Here is a 17,259-nt window from a genome sequence, read left to right as displayed (position 1 = left end):
TGATAAAAATATTTAAAATACTAAAATTTCTTGTAAAAATCAACGAGAGATGTTAAATAAACTAGCAAAAAATTGAAACAATGATGTTTTTTCATTAAAATGTGTTATTAGCTATTGATTTTGTTTAATTCATTTGTATATTAAAATATATAATGAGATTATACAATGTTAATTGTTAGGTACTAAACTGAACTATCATAAGAATGAGAAAAATTTAATGTTTAGAAGCATAAATTTTGTCCATTTCACTCTACTTCTCTGGTTGGCTTTGTTTTTTATTTATAATATGGACAAATTAATTCTTGCATTATTTGTTGTTTTTATTAATAGATTAGTTTATCGATTATTACTTAAACTTAGTCAATATTTTTTGTAGATGAAAAAACCACAAACAATTGATGCATTCTTCAAAAGAAATAACGACGAGATTCAAGCATCTCAATCAAATATAGCTAAAGATATTGATCCTCCCTTGTTGGCCCCCCTATTATGTGGTCTTGGCTCCGCCCCTGGATGGAGATGTTCAGGACATTTGGAAGCTGTTTATGAGAATTCAACCGAGGGATAATAAATTCTTTCATTTTTTGGATGTTGGTAATGAAGGTAGACAATATAATGTCTTGTGGATTCATCCACAAAGAAAACTGCTTATGAAAAATTTCATGATGGTGTAAACTTCGACACAACAACTTATCTAGTCAATAAATATGAGGGTAGAGTTCAACCTACCTAATGTGTATTACCCCAATGATTGATCTAATATCCCATGATTTTTTATGTCAATAATATATAATTAATTATGCATATGCGTAATGATACAAACCATTGAATGCATGATTTGGGTATTACCCTTAGTGTAGGATCTCATTAACCAAATATGATATTCCTTTTGCCACTATCATTGACATTAATAACCATGGCTTGTCCAATTTATTAGGGTGTGTGTTGGTTAAAAATGATGATGCAAAGATAATTCAAATGGTTATTCAAGAAGAAATGAGAAACATTCATCCTAATGCTTTATTAACGGAACAATGTGAGAATATTAAGGTAGCCCTTAGGAAAATGATGCCCAACACTATTTATTGATTTTTCTTATGAAATATTCTGTTGAAACTACCACAAAAGTACAAGAATGTGATTGCTTTTGACAAGACAGTTGTTGAATTGAAAACAATAGTGAATGAAAACATTACAATTGGTATTTTTGAGAGAAAATGGTTTGAATTTGTAAAGAGTTAAGGAATGGAAATAAGTGAATGACTGAAAAATATATACAACAACGAAAGGGAAAGTCGCATGTTTACTTGAATTACATTTTTTGGACAGGTATAGGTTTTACACAAAGAACTAAAGGAACGCGTTCTTATTTTCATGGCTATGTTCACTCTAAGAGTACACTTGATAAGTGAAATTGTTGCACTTATATTTTATATGATTTAACTTGACTTTTTTTATGTATCGAGCGATATTATGTGTATGTTGTGTTTGTGTCATTTGCAAGAATTTGAGTGATGAACATTTTATTTGAATTAAAAAGGTGGGAAATGTGCGAAAAAAAGGAAAATAAAAGTGTGCGAAAAACGAGACAAGTCGAGCACAAGGGCGCCCCACCACCCGAAATCCAAAGCTCTCGGTGCCCCAGTGCCTGACATATTTTGAAAAAAAAAGTTTCGGCGATCGGCACCCTAGCACCAAAAAATTGGCGCCCCAGCACCAACGTGTTTGAATATTTTTGGAAACTTTTCGGGACGGTTTAAAAGGAAAATTTGGGCATCTTTTGGGGTACTTTTTCAAGGGTTTGCATCAAAGGGATGACGGTTAGAAACTTTGGAGCACACAAGAGCCAGAGAACTCGGTACGAAGACGGAAGACGGAGACATCCGGGGACGGAGAAGCTTATTCTAGCTTCATTCTTGTTACTCTTTCATCATATATGTCACGCCCCGTGTCCGAGATGTGTCACCGGAGTTGTTTAAAATTTATAAAAATTATCAAACAACAAGCCTCGTATATACAGTATATGCCAAACCAGTCTTTTATTCATAAATAAAGGCCAAAATAACTTGTCTTACATCCCAACAGAGATTAGCCAAAAGTAAATAGTAAACACTAGTAAAACTTGCGGAAGCGTCCATTACACAAAATAATTCAAAATACTAAAATCCAACAAATCCAGAATATTCAAACGAAATCAGAAATCATTGTCTTCTTGTTACCAATCCCAAAACATGTCCTGCTCCTTGTCATCTAAATCTTCTTTGACATATGGGAAGGAAAAGTAAGGGGGATGAGTGTTTTGGAAAACACTCAGCAAGTGGGGGCCGATCGATCATGTACATATATATTTATAAAATGATTTAAACAGATTCAGATCATCTCATAACGTAACATGTAATCATTCATAACATAATTATCATTCAAAAACATTGCAAATCCTCTCATTACTTGTGGTTAACTAATCAGTCTCCTATATGTAATCCCTCTAAGAGGTGAGGTCATAGAACGGTTATTGCTACCCACCGCATCAGGGCCATAACATACATTGTTTGGAAATTCTCTTTCCAATCATAATGTGAATCTTAGCAGTGTCTCAAATAGTTTTAGTTTCATACATGTAAATCATAATTCATAGCAAGGGTTTAAACATATTATGACGATCGAACTTTAAAGCATACATAATAGTTTTAAAACAAGTCCACTTACAGAGTTGTTCTTGAATCAACAAATAACAGTCAAAGCTTGGATCGAAACTCAGAAGAAGACTTGGAAAATCAGCCTACTGATTTTCGAAAATCAAGCAGTTTCCTTGGATGAATTTGCTAAGCGTTTTCCTTCTCAAATTCTTTGCCTTAACCTTCAAAATCATGGAATGAAAATAGGAGAATAATGAGACTAGATTACTAAACTAACTGTTTGAAAACTAGGCTGGGAAAAATAGGCAAAAACTTACATACTCTAGATGGCTCAACGGGTACCAATTCTTCAACAGAGAATCGCCAAGAATCCTTCGAGATTCCAACAGCTTTGGTTCGAAAATTCGGCAGCTAATCTGTTCGAAAATTGTGAGAGTGAGAGGGAGGTTTTGAAGTGATTTATGTGTAATATATATCAGTAGAAGTTGTACGTGATGAATGGAGTTGATTGGGGCGGTTTTTGCACTAAATTTGAGGCCACAATTCAGCCTTTCTCTCATGTATTTGGCAAGGAAAATCTGCAGCTTTATTCTCGATTTGAATGTTGCCATTAAGATTATTTGTGTCCATAAATCTCAGTCAGTAACTTCTTATTTTAAATAAGGAAAGATTGCATCTTCCAATGTAGAGAGATCTTACCAAAAAAGACATAGGCTTGGAAGCCAAGTTTCCGAATCTTCACATCCTTCCCTCCTTATGGGAAGTTTCGTCCTCGAAACTTAAGTTAACTTGATCTTCGAAGAGATAGGGATACTTCTGTTGTATCTTCTCTTTCAACTCCCATGTAGCTTCTCTTTCAGTGTGATTTGACCATTGCACTTTGACATAAGGAATGGTCCTTCGCCTAAGGACTTGGTCTATGGTATCCACTATTCGGATAGGAACTTCCTCATACTTTAGTTTCTCAGTCAATTTCCCATCAATAAAGAGTGGTTCAACTTCAAGGACATGGTTTGGATCTGGAATAAACTTCCTCAGTTGCGAGACATGGAACACATCATGAATCCTTGACATATTTGGTGGCAATGCTAGTCTATAAGCAAGCATACCCACCTTCTCCAAAATCTCAAAAAGTCCAACGTATCGAGGGTTCAGTTTTCCAGCTTTGATGAATCGGACGACTCCTTTCATTTGTGATACTTTCACATAAGCCTTCTCACCGACTTGGAATTCCAGGGGTCTCCTTTTCATGTCAGCCCAACTCTTTGTCGATCTTGTGAGGCTTTGAGTCTTTCCTTGATAACCACAACTTTCTCTACTTTTGTTGGACAAGTTCTATTCCCGTAATAGACTTCTCTCCCACTTCATCCCAATATAGTGGTGATTGAAATTTTCTCCCATACAGTGCCTCGTATGGTGCCATTCCAATACTTCTGTGATAACTGTTATTGTAGGGAACTCAATTAAGGGTAAGTGTTTGGTCCAATTATTGCTGAAGTCTAGAGCACAAGCCCTTAACATATCCTCCAGAGTTTGAATTGTTCTCTCGGTTTGTCCATCCGTTTGAGGGTGGTAGGTCGTACTGAGGGTGACCTTGGTTCACATAGTCTCTTGGAAGCTTTTCCAAAAATGGGACACAAACCTCGGGTCTCTGTTCTGATAAGATGCTTGCTGGAACTCCATGAAGTCTGACTATATTGTCCATGTATAACATAGACAAATTATCCAAGTTGTAAATCATACGGACTGGTAGAAAGTGAGCAGACTTTGTGAGTCTATCGACAATTACCCAAATCCCGTCATGTCTTTGCCTTGATTTTGGCAGCCCTACTACAAAGTTCATAGAAATGTGCTCTCATTTCCATTCGGGAAATTCCAGGGGTTGAAGTAATCCTCCAGGTCTTTGGTGTTCTGCTTTGACCTTTTGGAATACTTGACATCTAGAGACGAATTCGGCCACATCTCTTTTCATTCCGTTCCACCAGAAGTGCTTCTTAAAATCTCTATACATCTTTGTACTACCAGGGTGGATTGAAAATTTTGATTTATGTGCTTCAAACATCACTTCTTGACGAATATTATCAATGTCTGGTACACACAATCGTCCTTTCATACACAAGACTCTTTTCTCATCTGACTGAAAATCATTTGACTTCCCTTCCTTGACTTGTTCCTTGAGTTTTGTCATTAAGGGATCTCGATCTTGGTTCAATTTGACTGTCTCTCGAAGGCATGGTTGGATCGAGACTGAAGCCAAGATCGTTTTACTCATATCCTTTTGGCTTAAAGCTTCAGCCACTTTATTTGTCTTACCCGGATGGTAGCTAATGGTCAAGTCATAATCCTTCAACAGTTCTATCCATCTCATCTGCCTCATGTTTAACTCCTTCTGAGTGAACAAATACTTGAGGCTTTGATGGTCAGTAAAAATCTCGCACTTGGAACCGTAGAGGTGGTGTCTCCAAATTTTTAGTGCGAACACTACGGCAGCCAATTCGAGGTCATGAGTTGGGTAGTTCTGCTCATATGGTTTTAATTGCCTTGAATCATAAGCATTTACTCTTCCATCTTGCATGAGCACACACCTTAAACCTCCTTTAGATGAGTCACTATAAATGGCAAAGTCTTTGCCTTCTTCCGGTAGTATCACTTGGGTAGACGCAAGTTTCTTTTTCAGAGTCTCGAAGCTTTTCTCACAATCATCATTCCAGTTAAACTTAGAATTCTTTTGTGTGAGTTTGGTGAGAGGTATAGCTATAGAGGATAATCCCTCAACAAACTTTGGGTAATAACCTGCTAAACCCAAAAAGCTCCGAATCTCTGACACTGTATTTGGTCTAAGCCAGTCAGAGATTGCTTTCACTTTCTTGGGATCCACAGACACGCCGGTCTCTGAGATGATATGGCCCAAGAACATGACACTTTTGAGCCAGAATTCACATTTCTTGGATTTCGCGTACAACTCTCTTACTCTAAGTGTCTGCAGGGTGAGACGGAGATGTTCCTTGTGGTCTTCCTTGCTTGGTGAATATACAAGAATGTCGTCGATAAACACTACCAAGAATTTATCAAGAAAAGATTTGAACACTCTATTCATGAGGCCCATAAATGCCGCTGGAGCATTTTTCAATCCGAAGGGCATTACTGTGAACTCATAGTGTCCATACCTTGTTCTGAACGCTGTCTTTGAGACGCCTTCTGCTTTGACCTTCAACTGGTGGTACCCTGATTGAAGGTCAATCTTGGAGAATACTGTAGCTCCTTTGAGTTGATCGAAAAGATCATCGATTCTTGGAAGGGGGTATTTGTTCTTGATTGTGATCTTGTTCAACTCTCTGTAGTCAATACACAATCTCATACTCCTGTCTTTCTTCTTTACAAACAAGACAGGAGCTCCCCATGGAGAAGCACTTGGTCTGATTTGTTTCTTATTCAAAAACTCTTGGAGTTGATCCTTTAACTCCTTAAGTTCAGCTGGTGCCATTCGATATGGCGCTTTAGATATTGGTATAGCATCTGGTACCAAATTAATTTCGAATTCTACTTCCCTATCTGGAAGAGTTCCAGGTAATTCCTCAGGAAAGACGTCTGGGAATTCTTGCACTACCGGAATATCTTCCAGCTTAAGTTCGGCTCTTTCTTTTACTTCGCTAATCATAGATAGGTAAATTTTCTCACCGTTCTTAATGGATTTCTATGCTTGGGAAGAAGATAAGAGGGATTTGTGTCCCTTGTCTTTGCCTTGAAAGACGACTTCCTTTTTGTTTGGCACCCGAAGCTTCACGTTCTTCTCTCTACAATCGACCAATGAATGGTTCTTGGCTAACCAATCCATACCCAGAATTGCATCGAATTCGACCATATTGAGTTGAATCAAGCTGGCTTAGAAAGTATGCTTATTGATACATATATTGCAGTTTCGGTGAACCTTATGAGTCTCAATAGTTTTGCTAGTAGGAGTTGCTACTCTATAAGGTTCGACAAGCATTTCAGGTTCAAGCCTTAACTTCTTAGAGAATCTCTTAGATATAAAAGAATGTGTGGAAAAGCAATCAAACAATACATAAGCAGGAAATTGATTGACCAGAATGGTACCTGCCAAGACATCATTTGCGTCATCAGCTTCCTCTTGAGTGATGGAAAACACCAGAGCATTGGGTTTGTTCTCTTTCGGCTTGCCTGGGGTGGTTCCAACGCTTGATCCCATTCCCGCCTTCTTAGGCTTGGGGCAATCAGCAATGCGGTGTCCCATCTTTCCACTGTTAAAACATGCATCGGAGGTTCTATGACATTCACCAGGGTGGCAAAAGTTGCAAATGGGGCATAGCTTAATTGATGCATCAGTCGGAATAAAACCCTTGGATGGGCCACTAGATTGATTTGGCCTCTTTAATTTCTGTCCACTTTGGTTGGTTGAGACCGAGAGGGGTCTTTTATTTTTGTGCTAGTCCTCACGCTGTTTGATATCAGTCTCGACTCTAATGGATGCTCCCATTAGATCAACAAAAGTCGTTGCTTGATAAACTTCCAAGGCTGACTGGATCCGAATGTTAAGTCCCTTCTTGTAATGGTTCATTTTCAGAGTGTCATCAGCCATGACGGTCGGTACATAGGCTCCAAGGGAGTTGAACTTGGATGTGTACTCCATCACCGACATCTCTGGGGTTTGGACAAAGTTCTCAAACTCGTTCAACCTTTGCAATTTGATTTCTGCCGGGAAGTACTGCTTCAGAAAAGCATCTCGAAATTGCTTGCTGGTGAAATAGCCTCCCACCACTTTCTCGCTTTGTCCTCCAAGAATGGTGTCACTACATCACCATTAACTCCTTCCGGAATTTCAAGTATCCGGAGCTGAGTTTCCATGTTTTTGAGCCAGTTCTGACCTACTTTCGGATCAGAACTCCTATCAAAGGTTGGTGCCTTGTTCTTCCTAAGGGACTCATAGTGATACTTAGTCCCATGTTGAGCAGGAGGTGGCGGATGAGTCCCGCCCAAACCTTGGAGGGTGGTAGCCACTATTGTAGCTATCGCCATCATATCTGCTTGGCTGAGATTGACTCTCGGTGGTGGGGGTGGAGGTGGAGGTGGATTCCCATTGTTATTGTTGTCTGCACGTTTGCGATTGTAACGGGGGTTGCGACCTCGTCTCGCTCCTCTTTCCATTTCCTACAAATGCACGAGAGTTTTTTAAGAACAGATTGATAGTTGCGAAAAGATAATAGTGAGAGATAATAGTTAAATAATGGAAGTCAAATTCGAAGGGTAAGAGAAATATTGTTTTATTGATAATAAAATCCCGAATATAAAAGGTTCATGCAAACAGCTGACTCGAAAAGTAAGGAAAACAGACATTGAGTAACATGATAACAAGTTCCAAAAAGACAAGATAAATGTAAACAACAGAATGGAAAAGAACGATGTCTCAAAACTCTAGACTAATCTAGCCTAGTCTATGACTTCTCCTAATCCTTGGCCCTCATCAATTTATATTTCAACAGTGTCTTCTTCTTCAGGTTCTTCTTCTTGTTGCAACTCTTGAATCTCTTGAAGTAGGGAAACATTTTGCTCGTACAGCACACTATTGTTTCCTTCTAATTGTTGTATGCTAGCATTAGCTTGCTGGCGGTACTGTGCAAATTCATTCACAACTTTTTGTTTTTGCTCCTCCAACTTTTCAGCTCGCTTTGTGAGGTTGAAGTTGACTTCGAAAAGCTGTGAGATGGTAAGGTGAGCAGCTCTAACCTTCTCCTTATTCTCCTCATCTTGCAAGTCTGCCTGAGTGAGATAAGAAACATAGCGCTTGATATCTTCACGCAAATCCAGCTCCTTGATTCGGCTGGTGCTGATATCTTCGAGTAGCTCTGAATAACGCTCCTCAAGTTTCTCCTTCTCTTGACCTTGTAATTTCATTTTGTTCTCCAGATACTCCCTTCCTTTTTGCGTCGCGAGTTTCATCAACTTCTCTTCTTCCAGTTTCATCCTAAGGTGTCGTATCATCTCTTTCTGGCATTCCGAAGCTAGTCGCGACATGTGGAGAGGAATATCAGCTTGAGATCGGGGAGCCATTTCCTATAACCAATCGAAGGGAAAAATTTTCAGAAAACAAATAACAACTGCAACTTAGATCAATGTAACAATTATATTATCAATTCAGTGCAGTAATACGTCAAACGACATTTTCGAGAAATTTTTTTTTCCAAAAATGGAAATTTTCGATATTTCTATATGGGCAAAAAGTACAAATCGAGGGTGTCCAGGGACAGTTCGCGAATCGGATTTCGAATTTTCTAAGTGAAGTTATAAGCATCCGAAAACTTTCCTAAAACGCAAAAACGCAATTTCGGAGGCCTAAACGATTGAGTTCAGCCGAAATAAGAGTTTCCACATGGCGAAATGGAATTTCGCGATGATTATTGCTCGTGAGGTCGTTTCGGAGGGGACTACATTGGCCTTTTGGCCCCCTATGAGAAAACGTAAAAAATTTTCTAAGGAATTCCCAACCGGATTATGAATCTAGCGGCTCTGATACCACTTCAATGTCATGCCCCGTGTCCGAGATGTGTCACCGGCGTTATTTCAAATTTATAAAAATTATAAAACAGCAAGCCTTGTAGATACAGTATATGCCAAACCAGTCTTTTATTCATAAATAAAGACCAAAATAACTTGTCTTATATCCCAACAGAGATTAGCCAAAAGTAAATAGTAAACACTAGTAAAACTTGCAAAAGCGTCCATTACACAAAATAATTCAAAGTACTAAAATCCAACAAATCCAGAATATTCGAACGAAATCATAAATCATTGTCTTCTTGTTACCAACCCCAAAACATGTCCTGCTCTTTGTCATCTAAATCTTCTTCGACATCTGGGGAGGAAAAGTAAGGGGGATGAGTGTTTTGGAAAACACTCAGCAAGTGGGGGCCGATCGATCATGTACATATATATATATTCATAAAATGATTTAAACAGATTCAGATCATCTCATAACGTAGCATGTAATCCTTTATAACATAATTATCATTCAAAAACACTGCAAATCCTCTCATTACTTGTGGCTAACTGATCAGTCCCCTATATGTAATCCCTCTAAGGGGTGAGATCATAAAACGGTTATTGTTACCCACCGCATCAGGTCCATAGCATACATTGTTCGAAAATTCCCTTTCCACTCATAATGTGAATCTTAGCAGTGTCTCAAATAGTTTTAGTTTCATACATGTAAATCAAAATTCATAGTAAGGGTTTAAACATATTATGACGATCGAAACTTTAAAGCATACATAATAGTTTTAAAACAAGCCCACTTACAGATTTGTTCTTGAATCAACAAATAACAGTCAAAGCTTGGATCGAAACTCAGAAGAAGACTTCGAAAATCAGCCTACTGATTTTCAAAAATCAAATAGCCTCCTTGAATGAATTTTCTAAGCGTCCCTTCTCAAATTCTTAGCCTTAACCTTCAAAATCATGGAATGAAAATAGGAGAATAATGAGACTAGATTACTAAACTAACTGTTCGAAAACTAGGCAGGGAAAAATATGCAAAAACTTACTTACTCTAGATGGCTCAACGGGTACCAATTCTTCAGCAGAGAATCGCCTAGAATCCTTTGAGATTCCAATAGCTTTGGTTCAAAAATTCAGCAGCTAATGTGTTCGAAAATTGTGAGAGTGAGAGGGAGGTTTTGAAGTGATTTCTGTGTAACAGATATCTGTAGAAGTTGTACGTGATGAATGGAATTGATTGGGGCGGTTTTTGCTCTAAATTTGAGGCCACAATTTAGCATTTCTCTCATGTATTTGGCAAGGAAAATCTGCAGCTTTATTCTTGATTTGAATGCTTCCATTAAGATGATTTGTGTCCATAAATCTCAGTCAGTAACTTCTTATTTTAAATAAGGAAAGATTGCAGCTTCCAATGTAGAGAGATCTTACTAAAAAATACATAGGCTTGGAAGTCAAGTTTCCGAATCTTCACAATATATTTTTGTTTTGATGAATTGTTGGAAAAACATGCGTTGTTTATTACTTAAATTAATCATGAACTAACTTTTTAATCTAGAAGATAGACGTATCTTGACTTGAACCCATGATTTTGATGTTTTTATTTATAATTTGAATTCTTCGCATATTTTATTTGTGTTTTATTGTTCTTAATTATTTCAATTTATTGGTCATAGATTGAATGATTTATTGTTTAGAATTCATCACTCGGGAGAGAAAATTTTGAATAAGACATAGAAAAATACATTGTTGGTATTTATATTTTTCGGAAGACATATATATAACTCCATTGAAGTCATTATAAGAATTATTGTGATGTGTACCGGATTTAATATTCAAACATTGATAGGAATATTGAATTTAATATTAGATACAAACTTCTACTATCACTTAGGAAAGAGAGTATAAAATAGTTGAATTTTTGGCTAACAAATTAAAGTAGAAGAATTTACAAACTAGAAGAATTTATAATTAAGAAATCAATCGCAATTAATCTTGGTGGATAGTCAAGTGAAGGTGATCCTCTAGAATTTATTGCTCATTGATTTTTGTCGTGCAAACTCATCGTTAGTTAAATTTATTATTTGCAATTTTTAGTTAATCGAATTCAAACCATCATCGTAGCTCTAAATAGGATTGCGATTTTGTTAGTTACAAATATTTAATATAATATCATTTGATTCATTTTTTGTGGGATCGACTTGAACTTAATTTCTATATTAAAACTTTACACCATACGCTTACGAGCGAAAATACCGCAACAACACCAAAAATATTTGTTGAACAATATGATATTTCAAAGGAATAAAATTCAGAAGGAGTTTCACACGGACTATGAATCAAAGAGCAAAGTTATCAAGTGCAAATTACAGTTTGATTTTTGAGAGACTATTTCGAATGGCACATACAAATTCAATTTTCAAGTTAGTTCAAAATGAGATAATGTAGGTATGGTATTGTCACATTTTTCCATCAACTGAAGATAATATTGACTATAGACTGAATAAGGAGTATCCAAATTACAGAAATTTGGATTCAAGTGAATTCTTTGTTGTGATATTTTGAAGTAATCTCTATGAAGCACCTTCATAATTTCAATGAAAGATATTTGTCATGAAGATGGAGGATAAAGATGTCCTTAAACAACATTCAATTATTTTATTCGTCAGAGGTTATCCACGTATGCATACGAGTACAAGAAATTACAATAAGTTGAACAATGTTTTCAAGAGTGTGCTGATTTATCCATTGACAGCAGAGAGAAGATGGAGTTAGTTAAACAAAGTTTATTTGATTTGAAGAAGAATTTGGAATCCTACAGTGGGGGCTCAATTAACCAGATTACCACGGTTAGTTAAACATATGGTATTGGAGGTACGCCTGTGCTGGATCCTCACATTATCCGCTCTCATGGTAAACCAAGGAATAATCGATTGCAATTAGAAAATGAATCTAAAAGGTACTAGAGATGGACGTCATAGAGGCCATGCAGGGACGTCAAGCAGCATTGGACATGCGACATCCAAGTCAATTAGTGTGTGAATGAAGAGAACACATGTTAATTAGGTTTTTTTCCTATGGGAAAATAAAATTCGTCTATTAGAAATAACACGTAATTGGTTAGTTTGTTTTATTCATTTGTGTAGCGGATGAGTCTATAAATACACAATTGCCTAGTATAAATGATGGTTAATAAAAAATTATATTGTACATTAAATTTTCACAAAAAAAAAAAATCATGCCTACACAAATTATTATATACTACTCATACATAATAATTCTAAAACGTTGTAAAATAATTAATAATTATCCAAAAAATGTCAGAAAAAAAATATATAAATATATTATATTTTTAATTAGTATACTTAGTGGTCGTGGTTTTCATAGCGTGGTTTTCTACCGTACCACAATTATTATTTTATATAAAAATATATTATATTTTTTAATGAGTATAATTGTTAGATCAATTAATTTTTAGTGTTTAATTTAATAATACAAGACAAAAAACTGATTAAGAAAAACTTATATCAAGTCAACTAAATGGTTAACTCCAAAACTCAACTGGACTAGTCAATTGAATTGAATATAACTCGACTGATATTTCTGAGACTATCGAACTGAAAGTAAAATTATTATGTCAAACCAACATTCTCTGAATAATATCAATTTACCTCAAACTTACAGCTGGAAATAGATAAAGTTTTCGATACAAAAATGACTCCGAGAAATCAGCAAACACTACCAAGTGTACTATTGTCATAAAGGACGATGACGTGAAAAAAAGACAAGAATAACGACTATCATATTTGGAATGGACATTATTTGATTTTTATGATTGCTGTAATCAGAGTCTATAAATAGAAGATGTGATCAATTGAGTAAAGCTTATCCTGCAATTCAAGTAAAAAGTACAATTATTCAAGTTTACAAGAACCTAACTGATCAAAGCATTCGAGCACACTTTTCACATATTGTATTCTAATCATTGATGATCATTTTGTGTTTTTCCTTTAATTTCTAAAATTATTTGTAAATTGAAAGTTAGCAAAACGTTCATGGTGCTAAAACATAGTGTTAGGATTCAGTTAGGCAGTGTTAAGTCATAACTGAACTGAGATTTTGCAAAGTGTTGTAATCTACAAAGCCTTCTAGTGAAAATCATTCACACGAGGAAGAATGAGTGACATACGAGTTATTCAAATATCTGAACATTCGTAAACAAATTGTTTCATTTAATTTTTAGTCATTCTTTCTTTATTTTCATACAAAATCCAGTTTCTATGTTCAATCTGTCAGTCACGCTATCTTATGCATAGATTTTTCTGATTAGCCAACTCATATCAACTTGCGAGAATTATAATTTCAAGTTGCTAACCCAACTAAATTATTTGAAGAAATTAATATGTTTGTTTATTCAACCCCACTTCTAAGTTCAACCAATCACCAGATCCTAGCAATAATTTTTCATAGCTTGGTTTTCTACCATATTTATCTTCTCCATTCACCTTATGAACAACGCTCTTCACAACGCTAAAGTATTTGTGTCGTAAATGGTCTCGATAAGTTGTGAACAAACTATCAATATATCATCACGAGGTTTGACTACAACATTAAACTATTCGGCAAAATTTGAACAATTTGCATACTTTATACTCGTCTGACTTGGATTAGTGTCTGCCACATTCTGAACTTTTGAAAGGGAGAGAGAGAAAAAAATTCATGTTTATTCTTATATTGAACTTTTGCGATAAGTTTAATTTGTGAAAGAGAGTGTTGTGATAATTACAACAGCCATTGAAGTTGTGTAGGGATTTAGAGTTTCTAAAAAAAAGAAAATAAAATAAACAGGACTCATTATCATAATTAAGAGCTAACCAAAAAATTTTATAAGTAAATGTCATTATTTATCAGCAAATAATTTTAATTTTTAGCTGATTATATTTTACTCGTTTAGATTTACCGTTTCTTTGAATTTGTGATTTGAGAAATCCAATTTGCAGGGACTAGAGTTTATTGATTGTCTTTTATTTTAGATTAAGAATGCCTTGGTGAGAACTCTTTTTACAAGAGTTCTTGGTTCACATGTCTTTTCACGGAATCACATGTAAAAATCAATACAAAATATCATAATATGACACTAATATATGATATTTGGATACTAACTATTTTAGATCTGCTACAAAAGATTAGATTTTGAGTATTGAATTGGAACAACTTTAGTAATACAACATTTGCTACATATTTTAAATACTCAAATATCATATATTAATACTAGATCTGAAATATTTTGTAGCGACCCGAATTAGATCACCTATTATTCAGAACTCAAGCATGCAATTAACTTAAATGGATAAATTTATCAGAGAATAACTGCGAAAATGATAAGATTTATACAAAACAAATCCTCCATATATAATCGAAACAACAACTGAAAACACATATCTGTTTATATAACCATATCGAATCAGTATTTGAAAACCAACAAAAGCAACTGAAACATAAACAGATAAACTTCCAGAAGCAGTCACTAGATCCGCCTCTAGCCCTGTCTTGATCCAACCTGAGACCTGTCCCATCGAATGAGATTCAATATAATTCTACGGATGTGAATTAGAGCCGTCAATTTGGGTTAGGCCCATCGGGTCGGCCCGGTCTGCCACACAATTTAGCTGGGTTGGGTTGAAATTTTTTCAACCCAACAAAAGGTGGGCCTAGATGGGCCAACCCGCGTGGGTTGGCCCGCGGGCCTAGAGAATTAATAATTTATTTTTATTTCTATTGTGATATATATATTTTTTTAATAAAAGTTGTGAATTTTTTTTGTATTAATTGCATTATATAAAATTTACACACATGAAATCAATAATTAAATTTTTTATTAATATGTTTCTATTAATATTTATTTATGAAATTATATTTATAATTAATTATAATATTATTTATTTATTTTTATTTATCGTGAGCCAACCCGCAGGCCGGCCCGCCTAACCCGCAACCCACCTTGGGTTGGGTTGGGTTGAGTATTTTCAGCCCGCCAGGATGGTGGGTCGGCCCACCATCGACCCGCCAAAAGGTGGGTTTTTGGTGGGCCGAGTTGGCCCGTTTGACAGCTCTAATGTGAATGACTAACACCTAGTATATATGGTATGAGTATACAAACCGATATGTGCATGCAAATGATACGGGAAAGTGGGTCAAGTAGATCAATAAAGCTCGGACTAGGCTCCATGAGTGAGTAATACCATCTAGGGTTCTATCAGCTGGTTAGCTCACACACTCATCAATATTATGGATACTAAGTATCCTAGTAACCGTAGTATTGATCCTCTTAATCACGGTATCTCCCGATATCTGATTGTGTATCGAACAGTATATGGTTGAGTGACCCTATCAGAATGGCTATCTCGAAGACATAAAGGCTCAATGTGATATATACACATGCCTCATATATGTAAATAATTAAAATATGGATAATATGGCACATAAAATACAACATATAAGCATGTATACTCGTTGGATATCTTAGTCAGTACTTACATACCTCTACTAGACAGTTCAGGGAAAACAAAGTCTACAATCCAAGTCTAAAGATCAAGTGAACATCATATCACTATTTCTTTTCTAAAAAGCTTAACTTGATCAATGACTACTCCCAATAGATACTATGGATTCAAAACTATGCATGCGTCCCTCGCCCTTTGGTGTTGAAAATTCATAACTTGAGCACAGTTTCGCTAAGATCTCAGTAGCATCTTGTTATAGCTCGACCCTTGATTATATGACCAAGAACACTCAAAGATACATAGAAATGAGATACACAAACCCATTTCACCTTCCAATATGTGAAATTCGATGGCCTATTTATAGACGTCAATGAAAAGATAGAATACTGAGTTTGGATGATCCGAGCTCTGCATGCATAGACGTTTCAATAACATTTTGATACCTCAGTGGGCTCCTAGGTTCGGAAGGTCTAAATTGGCCTTCAGAAGTTCCGATCTACTACGTCTATGTGCCCTTTTGACACCTCATTGATCTAAATGTTAATGAAACCTTTGGAACATCCGATCTATGTTCGGATGATATGATTTGTTCGGTGCTTCCAAAATCTTTTCAATGGTTCTGAACATGTTGATTACTTAATTGCTTTGATTTGATTAATTAATGACCTTTTTAATCGTGTTTTATTATTAAAACTGAACTCGGGTAACTACATATTTGGTACTTAAATATAATATATTACTACCATATTTTTAATATTTTGTAGCGATTTACATCTGCGAAAAGATAAATTTATCATTAATACCAATACTTTATATACATGTTTGAATACTCAAAAATCATATATTAGTATTAGATTTGAAATAATTGGTACTCAAATATCATATAATAAAATCATATTTTCAATTTTTTGTACCGATTTTCATCTAAAAAAATATGTGTCCAAAGATTGCAAAAATATTTCTTTTATTGATCATGTAGTTTTTTTTTTTGAATTTAAAGTAAATTTACCTTGATTTATTCTATTTTCACATAAAAATTTACACACTATTTTAGAATAAATGCAATTCATTAAAATTCAAAAGGTAAAATGATAATTTTTAAATTTTGTTTGATAAACCATGTTCGTCTTAATCCATTATCTCTTCTATTATAGTAAGTGTGAGGCTATACCAATCTTGTACGTTGGTGCGGCCTCTTTATTTTTATTTTTTTTAACAATGATTTAATATCTTTTTATTTTATAAAACTATTTAATAAAAAACGGATTGTACATGAACGCAAACGTGTACACAAAAACGCATTGTATAGCAACGCGTGCAATTCGATACTAGTATTTTATTAAAGTTGAGGAGTTGGTATATGGTATGACTAACCATCTTTATTTTTCCCTTTAGTACATATTTAATTACCAAAATACCATTTTATTTTGTACATTAACAACTACTTATTTACGAAAATATCGCGTTTATAAAATTAATTAATTTATTTACAAAAAAAAACTTTTCAAAATTGTTCTTTGTTTTTTTTTTTTTACCAAAAAAATATATTCAATAAGCACGCAAAGAGTGTACCCGAGTACTAGTAATATAATAATATATAGGTAGAGATTATA

General features: G+C 35.1%; 1 protein-coding gene across 1 annotated transcript; it reads right to left on the bottom strand.

Annotated features, from left to right (window-relative positions):
* Positions 1 to 3,374: 3,374 nt before the first annotated feature.
* On the bottom strand, positions 3,375 to 3,887 carry LOC140889867 (uncharacterized). The gene has a single exon (XM_073297606.1). It carries the CDS (start codon positions 3,885 to 3,887, stop codon positions 3,375 to 3,377), a length of 513 nt encoding a protein of 170 aa, XP_073153707.1.
* Between the last annotated feature and the right edge of the window lie 13,372 nt (positions 3,888 to 17,259).

The sequence above is a fragment of the Henckelia pumila genome, chromosome 3, assembly GCF_033568475.1.
Source record: "Henckelia pumila isolate YLH828 chromosome 3, ASM3356847v2, whole genome shotgun sequence".
NCBI lineage: Eukaryota > Viridiplantae > Streptophyta > Magnoliopsida > Lamiales > Gesneriaceae > Henckelia > Henckelia pumila.
This window is presented reverse-complemented; position numbering and strand designations above follow the sequence as displayed.

Coding starts and splice junctions, on each gene's coding strand:
- LOC140889867 (XM_073297606.1), bottom strand. CDS start 3,887: ATGAAAAGGAGACCCCTGGAATTCCAAGTCGGTGAGAAGGCTTATGTG.